General features: G+C 38.6%; 1 protein-coding gene across 1 annotated transcript in view; it reads left to right on the forward strand.

The window, feature by feature from the left end:
* KCTD5 (potassium channel tetramerization domain containing 5) overlaps window positions 1-11,036 on the forward strand; it is a gene marked incomplete at its 5' end in the record, with an annotated part of 30,327 nt that extends 19,291 nt beyond the window's left edge. The window contains 2 exons of the mRNA XM_009895298.1: window positions 2,932-3,057; window positions 10,374-11,036. Coding sequence (XP_009893600.1) covers window positions 2,932-3,057; window positions 10,374-10,403 — 156 coding nt within the window. The remainder of the gene's footprint in view (window positions 1-2,931; window positions 3,058-10,373) is intronic.
* Window positions 11,037-19,303: the final 8,267 nt, after the last annotated feature.

Consider the following 19,303-nt stretch of genomic DNA (forward strand, 5'->3'; position numbering starts at 1 on the left):
GGAAGGAAAAAAACAATGAGGAAAAATACATACATGCATGTATGCATATGTATATATAATCACACAAATACATGAAATTCAGAGTTTCAAAATGTTCTTTTTTTCCTTCCTTAAGTTGTTGGTCATTAAAACTCTCTCTACTGTTTAAGCCCCATGAGCCAGTAAGAGTTTGTCCTTTCAGAAAGTCTGAGAAACAGTAGGCTGGATAATCTGAAATCCTTTTCCTATGCATTGTAACACGTGTTTTGCAGACCTCAGATTACTCTGATTTGTTGTGGGTTTTTTTGGCGGGGGGAGGGATGCGGACAGACAGGCACAGGGTGGGGGAGTTTAACAATTCCTTCCAGTTTATCAGCATCCTTCTTAAAGTATTGCCAGCAACACTGGGAACAACGGGGTGACTTTTGGAATACAAGTATTAAAACATTTCTTTATTTCTGATCATACTTTCTGACACAACAGTTCAGTTCTAATCTGCAATCATTTTCCATTTTTCCTTTTTCTGCCATCACCCTTACTGCTGCTGATGCATCTCAGAAAGCTACAGTGAAGTTTCTAGCATGCTGTTGATACTATGCAAATAATACATTCTTAGTTGCACACATATGGAACTGCTTACAAGAGTATCATGTGTTGGAATTTTGAAAAACTTGTGTTTAACATTGCAAAAATTACTAAATCAATAGTCCTATCCAACTCCGCCATGTCTCCTAAAAAGACTTATGGGCAAAAGGTCAACTTGTTTGGATTATGAAGCGTTAGTGGAGGATATAAGTAGCTATCAACTGAGGACCTATCAACCTTGTTGAACCAGGATTGATGATTTGGCTGATGTTTGGATCTTGTATCATACCTGCTTTCAGAGCGGTCGTTTATTTCTTTTGATTGTCAATGAGTAAAGAAGTATTTTCGCTCCTGGTAGTTATTATCATAGCTTATCTGCTGTCAAGTTATCGCCATTTTGCAAGAAGAAAAGTAGACTAAATACTAAATCAAATCATATGCTTGAATTTTATTCTTCAAATTTCTCTTCAGAGAAGGTGAATTATGTGTGGCTTTATTTAAACTTGTATCCCACTTTTTGAATGTTTTCTAGCCTTAAAGTGGGTTAAAACTACTGTTCAAAATAGTCCTACATTTTACCTCAATAATTGAAGCAGTTACTGCATTTGTATTATATGGTTTGTAATTGCTATATAATATATATAATGTGTTCATTAGTGATTATGTGTGTATTTTGCAGAACTAGAGCGATGTTAGGAGTGGAGAAGGGAGGGAAAGGTTTCTGGTGATCACACCCAGAGAGTGTAGTTAAAGTAGGTAGTTTGAGAGCTCCAAGTGTTGATTGCCGGTAGTGTTTACTGGAGGCTGAACCTCGTATGCTGTAATACCATCAGGGTCCAAAAACTGTGACATCGCCTGGGCCTGGCATCGAGTAGGCTCATCATGCAGACAAACCGCCTGCTGCTCTTTGTAGACGTTGGCTCTACCTGTCTGTGGAGGTGCTTGCTTGGCTGTCTTACTACAGTGCTGGAACATCTGAGCATCTCTCTCCTCTCTCTCCTTAAAAGTGCAGTGAGGCTTTATTTTCTCCTGACAGCGCTATATGGAAGCTGCTTTTAACCTTGATCTACCTTCCGCTTTTGTTGGGGGAATAGTCTTATCCCTCAAGTGCAGATTCTAGACCAAGATTTCATCTTGGCTGCATCTTCCCTGCTTTAACAAGGCTTTCTTTTATTGTCCTTGGTGCTCTGCTAGACTAATGGCAGCACACAGTTTGTTTTTAGACAGACGATTACAGTGTTTAAAGTGCTGTTGCCCTAAAAAACAGGTGAAGCCTTTTCTACGGGGCCATTACGAGGGCACTTTAATAATATAGTAGAGATTGGGGAATAGGACAGCCTTATCACATGTGTGGTGATTTGGTAGGTAGATTTAATACAGTTTTGGTAATGACATTTAGATACAGCGTATCTGTGCAACGGGTTGATTCTTAGGACTTTGATCTGTGTCAGTAGTAATAGCACCATACATTATCTTGTCATGTTTTGGAAATATACCTTTAAAATAAATGAACAAGCTACATCTGAATTGATTCTGGCTTGGAAAGGCAGACTATATAAAGCTTGTAGCATTAGGTAAGTGTACTGTGCGTAAGGTAAGATAAGTCACATGGAACTTCTGCCATTTGATGCCGTGGTGCTTATGGGGTAGTACTGATGTTGAGTATATCCTTCTTTCTCAGTAAATTGTCATTTATCATCCAATATCGGGACTTGTAGAAGCTTGTAAAAATGTCACATTTCATTATACATGGCTTCCGCTTATAGCGCTTCCTTAATTAACTTCCTTGTAGCAGTACCTATGAATTTCAGATGTTAATCTTGGTGTCCCACCATGCTGTGTCTTGCTGTTTTCCAATCAAATGCAAATTTTGTCTTTGTCCACTCAAAATATGTTGTAATAGAAGTACCGTTATTCTGTAAGCAAAGTGGTGGGTATCCCTTCAGGCTAAAGTGCTTCCTGCATGCAGCCATTTACATGTTAAATCATGCCATGTTGAGATACCACATAAAAACTTTTTAAAAATTAACTTTGGAGGATGGGAAGGTTTCCAGTAAATAACAGAAACAGGGAACAGGCTACTTCTCCACTGGCCTGCCTCTATAGTCTTTTCTCTCACGGTATAATCATGACCGTAAATCATTAATTCTGTAAATGTTTAAAAAGAAAAGCTATTTTTATCTTATCATCAGAGTGTCAGTGTATTTGTCAACATCAAAATGTATTTGCATTGAAGTGGAGAATCATGCTTCAGGCACAACCAACAGTCTGAAGAGTGAGGAATGTTTGTACGAATGATAAGAATTTATGGAATTTGTTTTACGTGGAAATGCAATTGACTTTTTTTTTCTTTTTTTCATCTTCCAGCTGGTCAGTATTGGTTCTTCCTATAACTATGGCAATGAAGATCAGGCTGAATTTCTGTGTGTTGTCTCAAAGGAATTGCATAACACTCCCTATGGCACAACCAGTGAACCCAGTGAAAAAGCAAAGGTAAGTTACTAGACACTGGGCTAAAGAAATGGTGTCGAACTAGGTGGGCTTCACTCAGTCATGCTAGGCCTACCTCTGTTCTGGACCATTATTTAATTGCCTTTTTTCCCCTCAGTCATGACTAATAATGGTTGCCTGTCCGTTGTATAAGAGACTGTAAATGCTACAGTCAGCATGCATTTGTTATACCAGATGGGTTCTTTAAATGCAGTACTCTGCACTCTTCCTGATACCTGTCCTGTTTTTTCGAGTATTGGTGGATATTTGCTGTTCACAGTTGAGAATCTAGATTTTGTTTCTTACACATTTGAATGCTTACTTATTCTGTCACTGGTTCAGTTGAAAACTGTTTTTCTTGCTTAAGTTCAACTGAAGAAATCTTACTGTCAAGAATGGAGATTGCTGTCTCTGAAAAACATAGTCATGTGTGATATGTTATAAAATGAAGGTATTTGTTAGCTTAATATTTTCAGGTTTGTACCTAGTTTTCTTTACTTTCTGTAACCAGCTTTACAAAAAGATTGTAATGGGCACTATATCTTAGCATTTTACTCAGCTGTCTTTCACAGTTTGTACAAGGGAAAATGTAAAACCACAACTGAATACTAATAAGGCAGATGAGTTAGGTCTGTAAGTGTATTTTTCTCTTCCGTGCATATTGGACAGTTTTTATCGTTGTATTGTTGCTTTGTGTGAAGAGATGACTACAGGTAAACCAGACACTTCTGTAGTTGGCTTAAAAGCTTTTCATTTAGTTTATGTAGGTGGGAAACAATTGGTAAAATATCAAAGGTTGCTTTTTCAAGAATCACCTTCAAAGAAATTAATTTTGAAACAATGCCAAGAATTTATCTGGGTTGTGGCACTGAGGCCTTAGATAAAAATTCATTGATATCTGTGCCTTGTAACTTGGTTATGCAGTTACACATATGGAGACATTTTTGTGAATTGCACTATAAAAATACCCTTTATATTGGATTCTTAGTGAAATCATTAATTTATGCTCTTTTGTCACTGTTGTGATAAAACTTCCAAAGAGTTGTAAGGGATTAATGAAGTCAAGGATAAACAGTGAACCTGGGTAAGCTACAGCTCGCTCTTTCCAAAAACCTAGTCACGGTCTGCTTTTGCTAGGATGCTTCAGGAAAACTTTAAAACTTGACAAGGTAAAGAGGTGTGTGGTGATAATTTAGGGCTGAGATATGTATCTGAAATAAAGCTTGGAATTCTAGAACCTAATAAACATCTTCATAGGGAATGGTAGTACATCTTCAGGGAACTTCAGAAGTTGCCAGAGTTATATTGCATCCTTAATGTAAAAGAAAATACACATCAAATGAAACTATTAAATCCTAAATACAAAAGCTAGTTCACAGTGCAGTACAACTCTGTAAATTTAGTAGCTCTGAGAGAAGCTAAGTCTTAGACCTCTCCATTGAAGTGCTTCTTGGTCTTTGTTTCAGAGAAGAGAGCAGAGCATACTTTGACCAAGCTGATGAATAAGAACTAATGTTAATTTTGGTTGGAGATATAAACATTCACTCCTTTTGTCCTGGAAGAGTTGAGCTGTTGCTAGCAATTAATGACAATACTTGAAGAATCAGTTTGTATATAATGTGTTTCTAATAAATCAAATTTTATTTATAGATACACGGGGGGGGCGATACAAAAGCACAAAAGAAAAAAAACACTTTCTTTTTGCTTGAGAGGTTTTTGGCAGCTGTGTTCAGAAATCTTTACGGCCCTTGAGAGCTGTTGTCTCAATAGTTCCCTCCTAGCCAGTGTTGGTCCTCTAGTCTGCAATCTGTTCATTAGTGTCTGAGTTGGTCTTTATGACGTTAATATGATTGAAATTTTGCTATCCAGTGATATATACAGAATAATGTCTTCATGTACTGGGACTAACTTTTAGAAGCCATGAGAAAGTCTTCCTGTTCCTTTCACAGCAGGTTGGGTTAAAGAAAGTACTGGACTTTCAGAATAGGAAAAAGCATTTTTTGACAGCCCATCTAATCAAACTTCACCTTCATTCCTTCTTAGAAATGTTTTTTCTTGTGTTTTCTTTTTTTTTAAAAACAGTTTGCATAATAAGTTAGTTGACTTCTGTGTAGCTTTCTAATACACCTAAGTGAAGGAAATGAATGGCGTTTGGGACATTGACTTAAACGGTTCCAGTGGCTTTTACTGGTAGCCATGGCACTACTGACAGATAACCTGTATTCCCATGAGTATTCTTCTCTTTCATACCGCTTTATTGAGCTGTCACTGTTGAGACGCATAACCACAGCTTGTTCGTAAAGTCTGCGTCCAAAGTTAGATTCTCAGGTGCTATCCTTTCCTATCCATGGCAAAGAGCACACGGAGTTAAGGTACCAGCTTTACAGGTTAATTTAAATTTTCTCTATACTTATGCTCCCTATAGTTATGTTGCATGGTATTATTGGCTTCTCTCTGCTTTAGGACATTTGAAAAGGGAAATTTTCATTAAATCTGTAATGTTCCTGTTGGAAATTGTCTGCTGTCATACTTTCTTACAAAGAGTGGGGGTCCCAGATAAAAGTAAATACCTGTCATTCCCAATGCTTCAAGTGTAAGTGGACTGTACTTTGTTGCAGCTCTGACTCACTTGCAATCTCTTCTTTTCCCTCCCTTTCTCTATACTTGCTGCATGCTGCATGCCACTCAGAGTGAGGATGAAGAAACGGATTACGATATGAATGACTCAGATTAAGTGTAAATGTCATGGTGAGCACTAGCTGCCCTAGGATTTTGTCCAGACGCTTCTCTGCCCCATCCAATTCCTACCCCCACTAGTGCTGTCCTTTGGCTAGTCCTGGTGGTGTGTGTGTGTTTGTGATTATAGTTGTGGCATGGTTAGCGAAGAAAGAATTCCTGTTCTGGATATTGCTTCTTTGACAGAATAACTAGTGTTGCTGTTATAAGCTGTTTTGTGATTGGTTCCTTTAAAGCTTTGCTGAGAAGAAAAGTTCGTCATGTAGATTCTAGGGTCAGAATTGCTCTTCATTTTTATTTTCGATGCACCACTTTTTCTGTCAAATGTTTTTCTACATGTACAGGCATCTGATACAAACTTACAGTGTACATTTTCAGTAAATGTCTGATTGGTGCAACATAGTCTAAAGATGGTCTTCTCTGATAATTTTGAAACAATTGATTATTTTTTTAACGAAGACCTGGCAAATAGAAGTAAATAGTGTGATCTCAATGCTACAGTTATATTTATCACAGGAAACAACTCTCTCCGGGGAGGGATCATGTCCTTTCCACTGTAGTTTGACATCTTACTGAAGATCAAGGTACTTAAAAAGTCACAAGTGAAAGAATACGAAAGTTGCATCAGAAAGAACAACTTTTGCAACCTTTTCCCAATGTGTCTGCAAACACTGCTCATATTTATTCTGCTATTCACTTTATAGAAGATAACTTATCATTGAATATTCAGTGATACGGCGGTGCAGGTAGTCACTTGAGCCTGTATAAACTGAAGATATTTACCATTGCATGAGATTGAACTCCAGCTCTCACTTATACACCTGAACTTTTTAGCTGTAAAGCAGCCTTATACTTATCTCTGAAATGTTACTTCCTCATGGCTGAAGAAGAACCTACATTATTTTACTAACTAATGCTAACAGAAGCTACTGCTGAGATAGAAAAAGGTCTTTTGCCAAGTCTTCAGGAATGGCTGCAAGGAATGGATCAAATCTGAAGCTTTATTGAAAAAAATTAACTGGCACTGTGCTGGAATTGATTGCAAGATTCTTAAGCTGCCTGAGTCAAACAATCCTGAAAATGCTATTCTGTCTGCAGCAGATCTATTTTGAGTGGGAGGAAACAGTTCTCACGTTCTCCTTCCCTAAGAAGCAATCACATTCAGGCCCCTAGGATATGAGAGTTCATTCGGCATTGTTTAGACTTTATAAGTTAACTTTGGATCTGGTGCACCTGGAGGAAAACCAGAACAGAAACATGAAAAGAAAGAAAATTCTAAACACAGCGTATCTGCATCAGGGTCAGGACAGTCCCCCGTATCAGTACAGACTGGGTGATGAATGGGTTGAGAGCAGTGCTGCAGAGAGGGACCTGGGGACACTGGTGGGTGGAAAGCTGGATACGAGCCAGCAGGTACACTTACAGCCCGGAAAGCCAATTATCCAGAGCTGCATCAAAAGAAGTAGGGAAGGCCACCAGGTCGAGGGAAGTGACTCTCCCCCTCTGCTCTCGTGAGACTCCGCCTGGAGCACTGTGTCCAGCTCTGGGGTTCCCTGTGCAAGAAGGGCATGGACCTGTTAGAGTGGGTCCAGAGAAGGGACACAAAAGAGGTCTGAGGGCTGGAACACTTCTGCTGTGGAGAGAGGCTGAGAGTCTTGGGGTTGTTTGGCCTGGAGAAGAGAAGGCTCCAGGGAGATGTTGTTGTGGCCTTCCAATACTTAAAAGGAGTCTGTAAGAAAGATGGAGATAGACTTTACCAGGGATTGTAGTGGAGAAGGGAGAAGGGGCAGTGTTTTTAAACAGAAAGAGGGTAGATTTAGATTGGATATAATGATGAAATTCTTTACTCTGAGGGTGGTGTGACCCTGGAACAGGTTGCTCAGAGAAAGTTGTGGCTGCCCCATCCCTGGAAGTGTTCAAGGTCAGGTTGGGTGGGGCTTTGAGCATCATTTCAAGCATTTCATCTAGGGAAAGGTGTCCCTGCCCATGGCAGGGGGGTTGGACTAGATGATCTTTAAAGGTCCCTTCCAACCCAAACCATTCAATGGTTCTGTAATCTAAAGTGTGCAGACAGAGGAGCATTATCAGTGATGTCACCAGTTTTAGCCAGTAAAGCATGTTCTCAAACAAAACCTTCTTCCGTGCCTGGTTCTGCTCCAGACATACTCCTCAATCCTAGCTATTAGCAGTTTGGGAGAAGACCTGCCATAACTGTTTTCAGAGTTTATTGACCTCTGTTAGCATTGAGACACCTTCTATCAGCATTTTTGCCCAGTAAGCCAATAAATGTTTTAGGAATAGTCTTATCAAAGGCTTTTTCAGGAGGAAAAAAAAAAAAAAAAGAGGAATTTTGAATTGCAGAACAGTCAGCCATCCTTTCAGTATTTAGTAAGTAAGTACAATTTTGATAGATTTCCTGATAATTGAAATTCGATTTATTCTTTGGACAAAATCACTGCCCATAACTGCAAAAGATCCTCTTTCATGCAGTTTCTGAACAGAGTTGGATGGAACACCTCTCCTGAGAACTTGCTGGTCAGAAATCATTTCCCCTTTAGGGTATTACAGAAGTACCTAGCAAAGTGTGTTAAAACATTGCCTGATCTGATAGAATTTTCTGCTTTACATTGGGTTTAGTGGCTCAGTAAAGTGTGCAAAGTTCAGCGTCCAGATCTGGCTTCACTTTTCTTATTGTAGGTGTTCCTGAAGCTACAGAAAATAGTTCTAAGTCTATTAATCTTAGAAGTAATTCTTATCTTCTAGGAAAGAATAAAATGACACATTTGAAAATGAAAATGTTAAATTGGAAAGATTCACAAAATGAACAGATCCAGTATTGTTTTCTAACTGCACAGGTGCTTGTTTCAGCCATGGTTTTGTCTCTTGGAGATTGTTTCACTTACTACATTGGCTGGGTCGGACTGTTACCCGCTGTGTGGGCATCTACCCCAGCACTTTGTTCTCAGCTGTGACCAACAGCAAGTGCTCGAGGAGAGGGTTTAAGTATGATGCATTTATAAAATTAATTCCTGATATATTTCCCCACCTCAATTTAGGCATTTTGGCTTCAAGCCTGCATCCAGATCATTGTCTGAAAGCTACAATGACACTATGACACCATGTGTAGGTGTCAGTGGCACTGTCTTCCGTAAGTGTGTCTAACCCCTTTTGAATATATTATACTAGCAGTTGGTGAGTAATTTTCAGGGCCTGGCTTTTCCTCACAGAATTCACTTGTAGCTTTCCTACAGTTTCATATGAAATGTTTTTTTGCTTAGTACACATAGTAAATGATCTTCATGAAATAAGCAATGTTTGCATCCAAAATGTACCCTAAAGCGTGTCATGGTCCATGGGAAGCATCTTTCAGTATTTTGGAATTTATCAAAGTAGCTTCAGTCGCATCTGGCTTGATAACTTCAAAATAATAATACTGAATTTGAAATGAAAAAGAACTTTGTATGCACAAAAGGAGGTCCAGGTACTGCAGGAATTGCAGTGAGCAAGTGATAAAATGTATATGTTTTTTTTTTTTTTAAGCTAACACTGAACTATTACTGAACTGTCCCTGAGGCACACAAATGGTGATGGATTCTTTATGAACTCCAGTCCTTAAAAAATCCCGTGGAGTTGTGCAAAGCAGGGGAGAACCTACTTGACTACAGTCACTATCAAAGACATACAAGGCTTAATGTCTGATAGAGGCTGATAGGTGAAATTATCAACATTATAATAATAATAAAAAGAAGCCAAGTACCTAGACTGTTTTTTTTTTTATTTATTTAAAACCATACGTGAAACTGCTGTGCTAAGTGGTTGCCAGCCATCACCCTACAAGCACAAAGGTGTTTGTGTGTGCTCTCAGATTCTGTGGGTCCTCTGGGATGGAATGTGATACTGAGTACGAGCATCAGGTGTTTGTCTTCATATCAGACTACGCTGAAATCATCATAGAAGGAAATTCTGCATTGAAGACAGCATAGTAAAAATCTGTGAAGAAATGTAGTTGATTGACTTTAGTTCATGCAAAAGAACAAGCTTGGGCATCTATTTCAGATTTTAAATCAGTCTGTTTATTTAAATCTTGCCAGCTCGTACTCTTGGCCTTTGAAAACTTCCTGCATCACGTCACCCAGTGTGCCATTTGTGCACATATTCAGCTGCCGGTTCATGTTTTCAGTACTAATTTATGGGACGCAATTTGCAGCTGAAACTTCAGAGAGTTAAGGACATTTCACTGAAATGGGAAAAATGAAGATTAAATTCAATTTCTAATAAAGTATCCAAGTTCATTTACCACACAGGACCTTTTACATCTACCAACCCTTAAGCTTCAGTTTTATTAATCATACTCAATTCCTAGCAGTGACTTATATCTGTTTTTGTTATGTTTCATAGTAGATATTGTACGTATCAATCTGTCTTTTTTCAGCCTTAAAGCACAGACTTCAGGAATGTCCTTGAACCAGCTCCCTGACACTTTACCAGTTTCAAATAGTCATTATGTTGCTCTTTGACCTCCATGCTTCAAGAATGACATTGAGCGAATTTTCATTTACAGAATTTTTATTGGTCTGTTTCAGATTTTGCAAGAACGAGGTTCCAGGATGTGAAGACAGTATTGAACGGTGACAATTTTTTCTCTTTTATTCCAAGACGCAGTGAATTGTCACACTGAAGAGGCTCGGCTGCAAAAGAAAAAATCTGATTTAGACAATTTTCTGTTGATCTGGGTTCAACCATTTTTGCCTATAAGCTGGTGTCAACCGGCTGAAAGCATTGCAAGATTACATAATGGGAATAGATGGTGTGGGAGTGTGTGTTAAGTTTTGGTTGTAGTGCATGGTTGTACTTTCTCGTGGGCTGACTGACACTGGTCATTTGAAAAGAAATGACCATGCACTCATATTTTCCTCTGAGACATGTAGCACTTAATGTCTGGTGCTGGATGACCCAATGTTGATCAGTTCGGAGACGTTTTCCTACTAAGCATTGTAAACTTTTAAGGACAATGTAATTGGTGCTACACACACACACACACACACACACACACACACACATTACAGCCCACAAATGCAAAGATTTGGGCCTACATTGTTTCCGAATCAGCGGCAGCCCCAGTTGACTGTGTTATACTGCACATTCCTTATGGCTCTGTGACATACTCTATTGTGTAATAACAGAGATCAACTGAAACTAGCACGTAAAAAGTTACACAACAGACAAAAGGTTTCTCTAAAGGAAGGGTGTATATATTGACTGGATTTATAGCATATTTGAATACCCAAAGGGAAGACTAAACTCAAAGAAACGGCCTTCATCGGAGTTATTCTTGATGTTCCTTCTGTTAAAACAGTCTCCTCCTGCAAAAGTTATGCTCCGGTCTTAGCCAGATGTTTGGAAGGGGAATCAAAATTTACTTAAAATGAACAACTGAACATTCTCTTTCTTTTGAGATATTTGTACTCATATGTGTGTTTGTGCTTTTATAAAATGCCTATAAGCGTTGAACTCTGTGGATTATGGTAGAGATTTTTCAAGAGCTGGAGGTTGTACAGAAATACGGCTGGCTAGTCCGAGATCCCTATGTCTATGACTGGGATTAAAATCAACCTTGAGTGTGAACACAAGCTCATCCAATTGAAAAACTTAATTACTTCAGACATTCAGGATACCTGTTATCAATCTTTCTCTTTCTATACTGTTTCAACTATGCAGTTAAAGAACACGGTTTGAAAACATCTGGTGCGGCTTTATTAGTTTGTCCTTGGTAAAGGCTAATACACAAGACTGGAGCTTTTTAATACACTATATTTTGAGCAAAATCTTTAGCACATCTTTAAAACACTTAATGCAATTGACAGTGTAAAACTCAGCTTCGTTGACTTATGAAAGCAGTGGAAGGGAGTTTCAAAAATGCTACAAGATTGTTTTGAATTCTAAAGACATCACAGTTTTCATTCTCAGTAACTTCAGAATTTATGCACATACTCTAGGTGATCCTTTACACAAAAGCCTGATTTTCAAACACCCAGGGTCTACTCTGTTTTTTTCTTTTTTTTTTTTTTTTTTAAGGACTTAGTATACATTGATAAAAGTTTGGCAGAAACAATTTGTAAAAACCATTTCTACTAAGCAGGTTAAGCAATGGGCTAAATGTTTTGTCCATGCGTCTAATGCTTGAAAGGGTTTGTAATGCATTTTGCGACTTGGATGTGGTCTGCACAGGAAGCTGCTGGCCCCTCCACAACACCACACAAAATGTTTGTCTTTTTTTAAGATGTTACAAGTTAATTGAATTTACTAAAAATGTAATTGTGTAGGGGGAAATGTTTATACTTTTATACTTTTTTAGGCACCCATATTTTACCAGCTTAAATTTAGCACCCAAATTTCCCCTAAATAGTAACAGATTATCTTGTGTATCTGAAAATAAGCATAACAGTTGTCTGTGTTAACTGCATATTAAAACATTTCCTCTGCTGCAGTAGTCACTGTGTTTCTAAACAGTATGACTCCACCGAATTCTCTGAGCTCCCTAGCTCATGGAGTTGCAGACAACCATGTTTCTTGTTGTTTTCTTGATGTGCTCTACGGAGTAATTCGGCGTTGGCCTAAGTGGATTTTAATGCCTAAAATACCTGTTTTACAATGATCCTTCTGAATCAGCATTTCTGTTGTCGCTCTTATTTAACCCAAAAAAGACAGAATATTTTATTTCATAAAATTAAATTTTCAAGAATGACAGCAGCACAGCATGAGTAACAAACTGAGCAAACAGAACAAATTTAGAATATGTAAGAAGAGTGGGTTTTTCTAAGTATGTTTTTTCACTGGAGCATTTGCAGTTTAAAAACATGCTTTTATGGTGAGATTACCTGCAATCTAGTTTACATTGTATCCCTGTTGTAGCAAATTTTGGAGAAATGAATGGTTAATCATTTTGCACTTTGTTTCCAATACCTCACAAAGATTTTAAGAAAGAAAAAAAAAAAAAAGGAGAGGACTTTATAGGCAGGTACCTTGTAAATTATTTTAAATATGCTGTTGTTTGAGGCCACCTAAACTAACTCCTTTCCTGTTCTTGCTAATGTCATCATGGCTTTAATTTCTGTGAATACATGAGGCTTTCAGATAGATGGAAGTGCTACCATATGCCTTTTTCAAGGCATTAAGACTTGATCCCTAAATAAGTTTGGTTTCTTTTTATTTGACTCTTGTAATTTCAAATAAAGTTAGCTACAGTAACAAGGTAATTGCATTAGAGTCCAGTCTACATCACCAGGTTTTGCAAACATTGCTTTGTCTGTTAAGATCTTGCAGGGTGAGGTATTGTACCAATATGGTTTAAACTGGAGTCCGTTGTCTATTTCTTTTGTGACATTTGGAGAGTATTGACCTCGAGATCTGCCTGTGACTGTGTAAAGCTGATGGGTTTGCTCGGGGGCGGCAGTTGAAAAGCTGTGCTGCAAAAGCCTTTGACATGAACTCTGGATTTATACAGCTTCTCTATTCTTAAATCAAAACTGTATTTCAGGTAGGAATTCGAGATCCTGAGCATAAAGAGATGGTAGCTGAAGGCAATAAAGCAGGAAGAGAGAGATACCAAAACATAACAGTTAATCAAGGTGACCTCTCATGAAGATGTAAATTCTGTGACAGATTTAACTTTCTACCCTTTTGCTATACGAATATTCAGTGTTCAAGTTTGGTGTGTTGTCCGTGGAACAGGAGGTTACTTCAGCAGTTGATTAGTGGATTTTCAGTGAAATTCTTTAAAGGCTTTTACATGACAAACTTCTTGCAAAACCTGTTTAAAAATTGAGAAGTTCAAATTTACCGTAGCAATCTCTTGCTTTGAATTAGGACACAGATAGCACAGTTGGCCTTAAGTTTCATCAGAGGCTAATTTTCTGTATTGAAGATGACATTTTTATATTAAAAGCTTTTTGACTTCTTCAAGCAGCAATTAAATCGGAGTTTATCTGCAATGAACAAGTCATTCTGAGACCTCTGAGATGTGACTGTCGCCTGGTCCATAATAATTGCCCAAAAGCATAGTCTGACTCAGCAGCTCTTGCAGTAAATGGGAAATAGATGTGGGGTTTTGTTTGTTTGGGGGTTTTTTTAACAAAAGACAGAAGGTTACCTGGAATTTTCTCCCACTTACTGTGGAGCTTTCATGGATTATGGCTAATTGCAGTTTGTTATCCAGAGTAATTTAATTGTGTGTCAAAGGCCTGATTGTATTTAGAAGCTTAATTGATTCTTTACTAAACTTTCAGTCTTCAGAATCATATACTCAGAAAATTTGGAAAATGCACTGTTTGGGTTTTTTTCAAACTCAGCTAGGTTTCTTGTAATAATAAAAGTTCCTTTCGTCTTTCATTGTAGCATTAGTAAAAGATATTTCTTAAGAAATTGAGCTTGATGTATCCATCCAACTTTTTTGTCTTCAGATTTTCTTTAGCTGTGTAGCTTCATTTCTAGCAATGTGAATGCACAGTTATGATTTATTAGAAACAGGACTATGTCCTGAAGATACCAAAATTGAATCAATCTCCTCTTTCTCTGAGAGAGCTGGATTCTTTTTCAGGAGAAAAATGAAAAGTTCTAGCAGATTAAACAAAAGAAAACTTGATTGCAGGGATGCTTAGGGAGTAGGTCTGTTGAGTAGGATGACGGTGTTTTCAGAAAACTGCTTCTCAGAACAGAACACTGCATTCTGTGAGTGTCTGTTGAGGTAGTTGAGAGCTGTCAGGGTCTTTTTGAGCAGTAGAGTGCTACCACCAGCAAAGTAACACACATTAATTACAAATTACTATTTTTATTAGTATTACAAAAATTAACTTGGAATGCAAAAATGGAATAGTATCTGATTGAATGAAATGACCTAGAAACTGGATTGTAATGTGTATTGTCCCATCATTCAGGTATACCGGCATACATTCCTTGAGAAGTACTGAGGGAAAAGTGAAGTACTGGGATTTTCATGGAGATTAAAGTCAAGTGAGAGAGAGTCTGGAGGTGAAGCCTGGGATTTTTTCACCTGAGATGTGATAAAATCAGAAAGCATCATTCTCCTATTTTATTTTCTCTCTCACCACATCAAAAGCATCTTTCAAGTTTTTCAAATGAACTTCTTCAATCAGCCCTGAAAGGTGGGGCCCTCTAAAAGAGAGGAGATTTTGTTATGCCATTAACAGTACCTGTTAGCTCAGGACATAGGATTAAAACTTCCAGTGGTCATTGGAGAAGTGTCTTTTCTAACACAACAATTTTGAAATACGTACAGCCTGAGGATGCTGCCTGTTACTTCATTACAGTTTAGGCTGCAGTTATCTCCAGCTTTAAGGACAATCTCAGGACCTTACCTGGGTTTGTGTGTAGAATTATCAATTATTAAAGTAGTATAAATATTCAGTTTGAAAAAAAATGTGGAAGGCTCTCTGAACTGTGTCATATAACTTTTCTTTCTTTTGGCTCACAACAATCAGGAGTGGTCTTTAAAGGCTTCTTACTGAACTCTGAGGCTTTAAAGGGCTAAATAGATCTTATTGTTCAGTTTACCTAAACGAGTGTTATACAGAAGGAACTCTTTCCATTTTCAGTGCAGAAATCCTAAGGGCTAAAATCCTTTCCAGGGCTAATTTGAAGTTCTGGAGATATATGATGTTTAAAAAGCAGCTAGTCTGTTTTTCTTTCGACTCTGGACTCTAAAATAATATTTACAAATGGCTGAACCAATTGCAGTTATAAGTGTTCATATATGACTGGCAATTTCAGTATCCAGCTTGGTGAGGAATATAGAGTACATTTGTCCACCACTTCACTATTGCTTATGCTGAATTCTAACAACTTTTATGAACAGTACTGGCAATAGAGAGACTTTGAGGAAGATTCTGCCCCAGGAAATTGTCATAAATATTTCATTGCAACTTAGCTCTCCTTTATTTTAGCAAGGTCTACAAAGGCATAAACTTCTCAAAAGTTCAGTGTATAGATACTGCTGCAAACAGAGCTTTCTGGGCACGACAAAGGGTTCTCTTTAGGATGCTGTGCATTAATAGCTACTATAACGAGAGAAACTTTTTAGAAAGTTATTTGCTACTTTGGGGGTGGGTGGAAGGGGAGGAGGTTGTGTGACAGTGCTCTCCTTGCCTTAGAAAGCGCTGAGCCTAAATTTTGACCTGACTTAAAACCTGTTGAGATTTCCAGGCCTGGTCATCTGAAATGTAAGAGTTAATGTATTTATGTACATGATTCTTGCTCCTTTTCAAGATTTTTCCAAAGCTTATGCACAACTTTACTCAAACTTAACTTGGCTCATGTGTACTTGGTAGGACGAAGCAAGTGCCAAGGCGCTGTAAGAGAAATGTTGCCAGCCTGTCTTCTGGAACTGAAACAAGATCACCAAACTGAAGGAGGATCAAGCGGCAACTATTTCCACCTGCTTCTGTCCTGATCCTCATCTGAGCCTAACTATGAAAAATCTATTTCCTATGGACTCTCTAGGCCCACCTACCCAATTCAACACATGTTCTTTTTTTTTTTTCTTTTTCTCCCAAATCACTCAAAATTAGTTGTGCATCAGCTGTTTGTGTTAATATCCAAGTGGCCATACTTGCAACATGTTATTTCCTGGATAGTGGATTAGCAATAACACTTTATTTTGTGCCAATTCATTATCTCTGAAGTGTTCTTACTGCAGCAAAGTTTGAGTTTTGATCTGGTTTTAATGCTTTTGCATTAGCCAAAACTCTTAGCACAGACATAGACAAGAAACTGAATCCATGGAATTTCCCTGGATAAAAATCTGTTAGGGCTTCCCAAATCATTTGAAGATGGTTACAGTTAACCATCATTTTTAAAACAAACATACAGTTAAAATGTGTGTGGGTATTTTTTTAACCTCCTTTTCATAACACTAGCGTATTGTAAACTGCATGAAATAAACCTGTTTTTTCCCTTTTGAAGTCTGATGTCTTAAATCTTTCTTTTCTAAATCCGTTGCTGTTGACATTGAGTGTATTACTGATATTCCTAGTTTAGCACTAAAGTTATAAAATGTAGTTGCATTTTTGTGCAGTGATTCAAAGCAGTCATACTTTTTCCTTTGTAAAGGAGATGTAACCTTTTCTGCTGCCCCAAAGACTTTGTCACAAAAAAATCATGTTTATTCAGACATATATTCACTGGGGAATTAAGGTATTTTCCTTTGCATTTACTATGACTATTGCTGATCATTATAGTAGGAAATGGTCCCCTCTGGTATGGGTATGTAATCACACACAAAAACATACCAAGTTTTAACTAATCACTTTGCATACATTTTCTTTCACACAAATCACCCTGCCTAACAGCACAGATTTATTTTAGAATCCAGTACTATGCTTTTTAATATAAATATTTCTTTTGTCTGAAAAATTAAGATAACTGAAGTTGACACTTTGCGATAAGGCCAGCATAAAGTGTAAGAAATGTGAATAAGAAGCCACGTAGTATGTTTGCTGCAAAAGTTTTGAAGATGGAAATGGCTGAAGGGAGTAAATGATTAAGTACCACGTACAGGTTGCTGAAATTATTCAGGCAGTTTGACAGCTGTGCCCTTCACAAGTATAGAAAAGTTCATAATTCACTGTTAGCACTGAGAAGACCACTGGACTGCTCTGATTTTCCAAACTGCTAGTAAGAATTAAGTACAAGAAGCTAAGGCCTGTGAGTTCTAAAATCTTAGAGGCTGTACAGTTACATATGAGGTGAATTTCATCTTAGCACTTTAATCAGTTTGAAATGTAAAGCACATTCTAAATATTTCCTTATATATCCAGCAACTTCAGTAAAATGGTGTCATTTTACTCAACTGATTTCCTGCATTTTAATTGCATTGCCTAGTGTTGTAGTGTCTTTGCCAGTAGGATTTTTTTAATACCTCACCTCCATTTTTCTTACTGCAGTTTAAACTGATGACACATCCATTATGGACATGAATCGTAGATTATTGCCTTACCCTGGGCAACAGCCTTTCCATTTTCTCAAAGATGGTTTAAAGCTCCATATTGTGTGCATCATGTTGGAAGTGATACAAAAAGCACAAAACCCCCCAAAATTTTAAGTGGGAATTTTAAAAGCCACTTAGAACAAAGTATAAATTTGGGGGTATCGGTTGATGAGAAGCTTAATGGGAGCCAGCAATGTACGCTGGCAGCCCAGAAAGCCAGCCGCATCCTGGGCTCCATCAAAAGCAGCGTGGCCAGCAGGGCAAGGGAGAGGATTCTGCCCCTCTGCTCTGGTGAGACCCCATCTGGAGTACTTCGTCCAGCTCTGGGGCACCCAACATAGGAAGGACGTGGACCTGTTGGAGTGGGTCCAGCGTAGGCCACGGAGATGATCAGAGGGCTGGAGCACCTCTCCTACAAGGGAAGGCTGAGAGATTGGGGGTGTTCAGCCTGGAGAAGAGAAGGCTCCGGGAAGACCTTATAACCCTTTCCAGTCCCTATAGGGGCTCCAGGAGGGATGGGGAGGGACTCTATCTGGAGTGTAGCAACAGGACAAGGGGGAACGGTTTTAAACTGAAAGAGGGTAGATTTAGATTAGATATTGGGAAGAAATTCTTTACTCTGAGGGTGGTGAGGCACTGGCACAGGTTGCCCAGAGAAGCTGTGGCTGCCCCATCCCTGGAGGTGTTCACGGTCAGGTTGGACGGGGCTTGGAGCAGCCTGGTGCAGTGGGAGGTGTCCCTGCCCATGGCAGGGGGGGTGGAACTAGGTGATCTTTAAGGTCCCTTCCAACCCAAACCCTTCCATGATAACCAAAACTATCCAGCAATGCCGAGATTCATTCCGCCAGCTTTAGGTGCCAGTTGTAACTGACTCCCAGTCCCTGGGGCTGGGAAGAAACAGAATTCCTCCAGTAGGTGTTTTAGTATGCCAAAGATGAATTGCTCTTGCAGGTGCCTGCTCCCTAGTTGGGATGTTGGGCAACAACGTTCCTAACTTCAGCATGTATTTTGATTAGGGGTGTTTCAAATCTAAGTGATTATTTGTTGAGATAGTTATTTCTAGAGTTCCCAAGAAAATAAACCATTTTGAACTTTAATACTACACAGAACATAGTTCAAGAAACATTAACAAACACTGACATGCAAGGCATGGCTAGGTGGAGGTTTCAGGACTGAAGTTTCTTGTGTTTCATTAAAATGAGAAAAAAAAAAAAAAGTCGAAGATGAGAACAGAATGGGATTCATCCCCTATATGCCACTAAAAATGCATTCTTAAAAATGAATAACAAACAACCCCCCACCCCACCCTCCCCCCCAAAAAAAAACCCAAAAAACAAACAATGGGGAAACAATAAACACAGAGCATAAAGCATGCTGCCTCTTAAGTAAAACAAAAGCAGATTCGGCCCAAACACACAACTGTAGACTGCACCAGAGGAAGCGACAGTCACGGGCCCGGGCAGAGCCCCAGACCCACGGTGAAGAGGGCCGGCCGGCAGCAGCAGCCCTCCG

This window comes from Charadrius vociferus, unplaced genomic scaffold (assembly GCF_000708025.1).
Source record: "Charadrius vociferus isolate BGI_N301 unplaced genomic scaffold, ASM70802v2 scaffold600, whole genome shotgun sequence".
NCBI lineage: Eukaryota > Metazoa > Chordata > Aves > Charadriiformes > Charadriidae > Charadrius > Charadrius vociferus.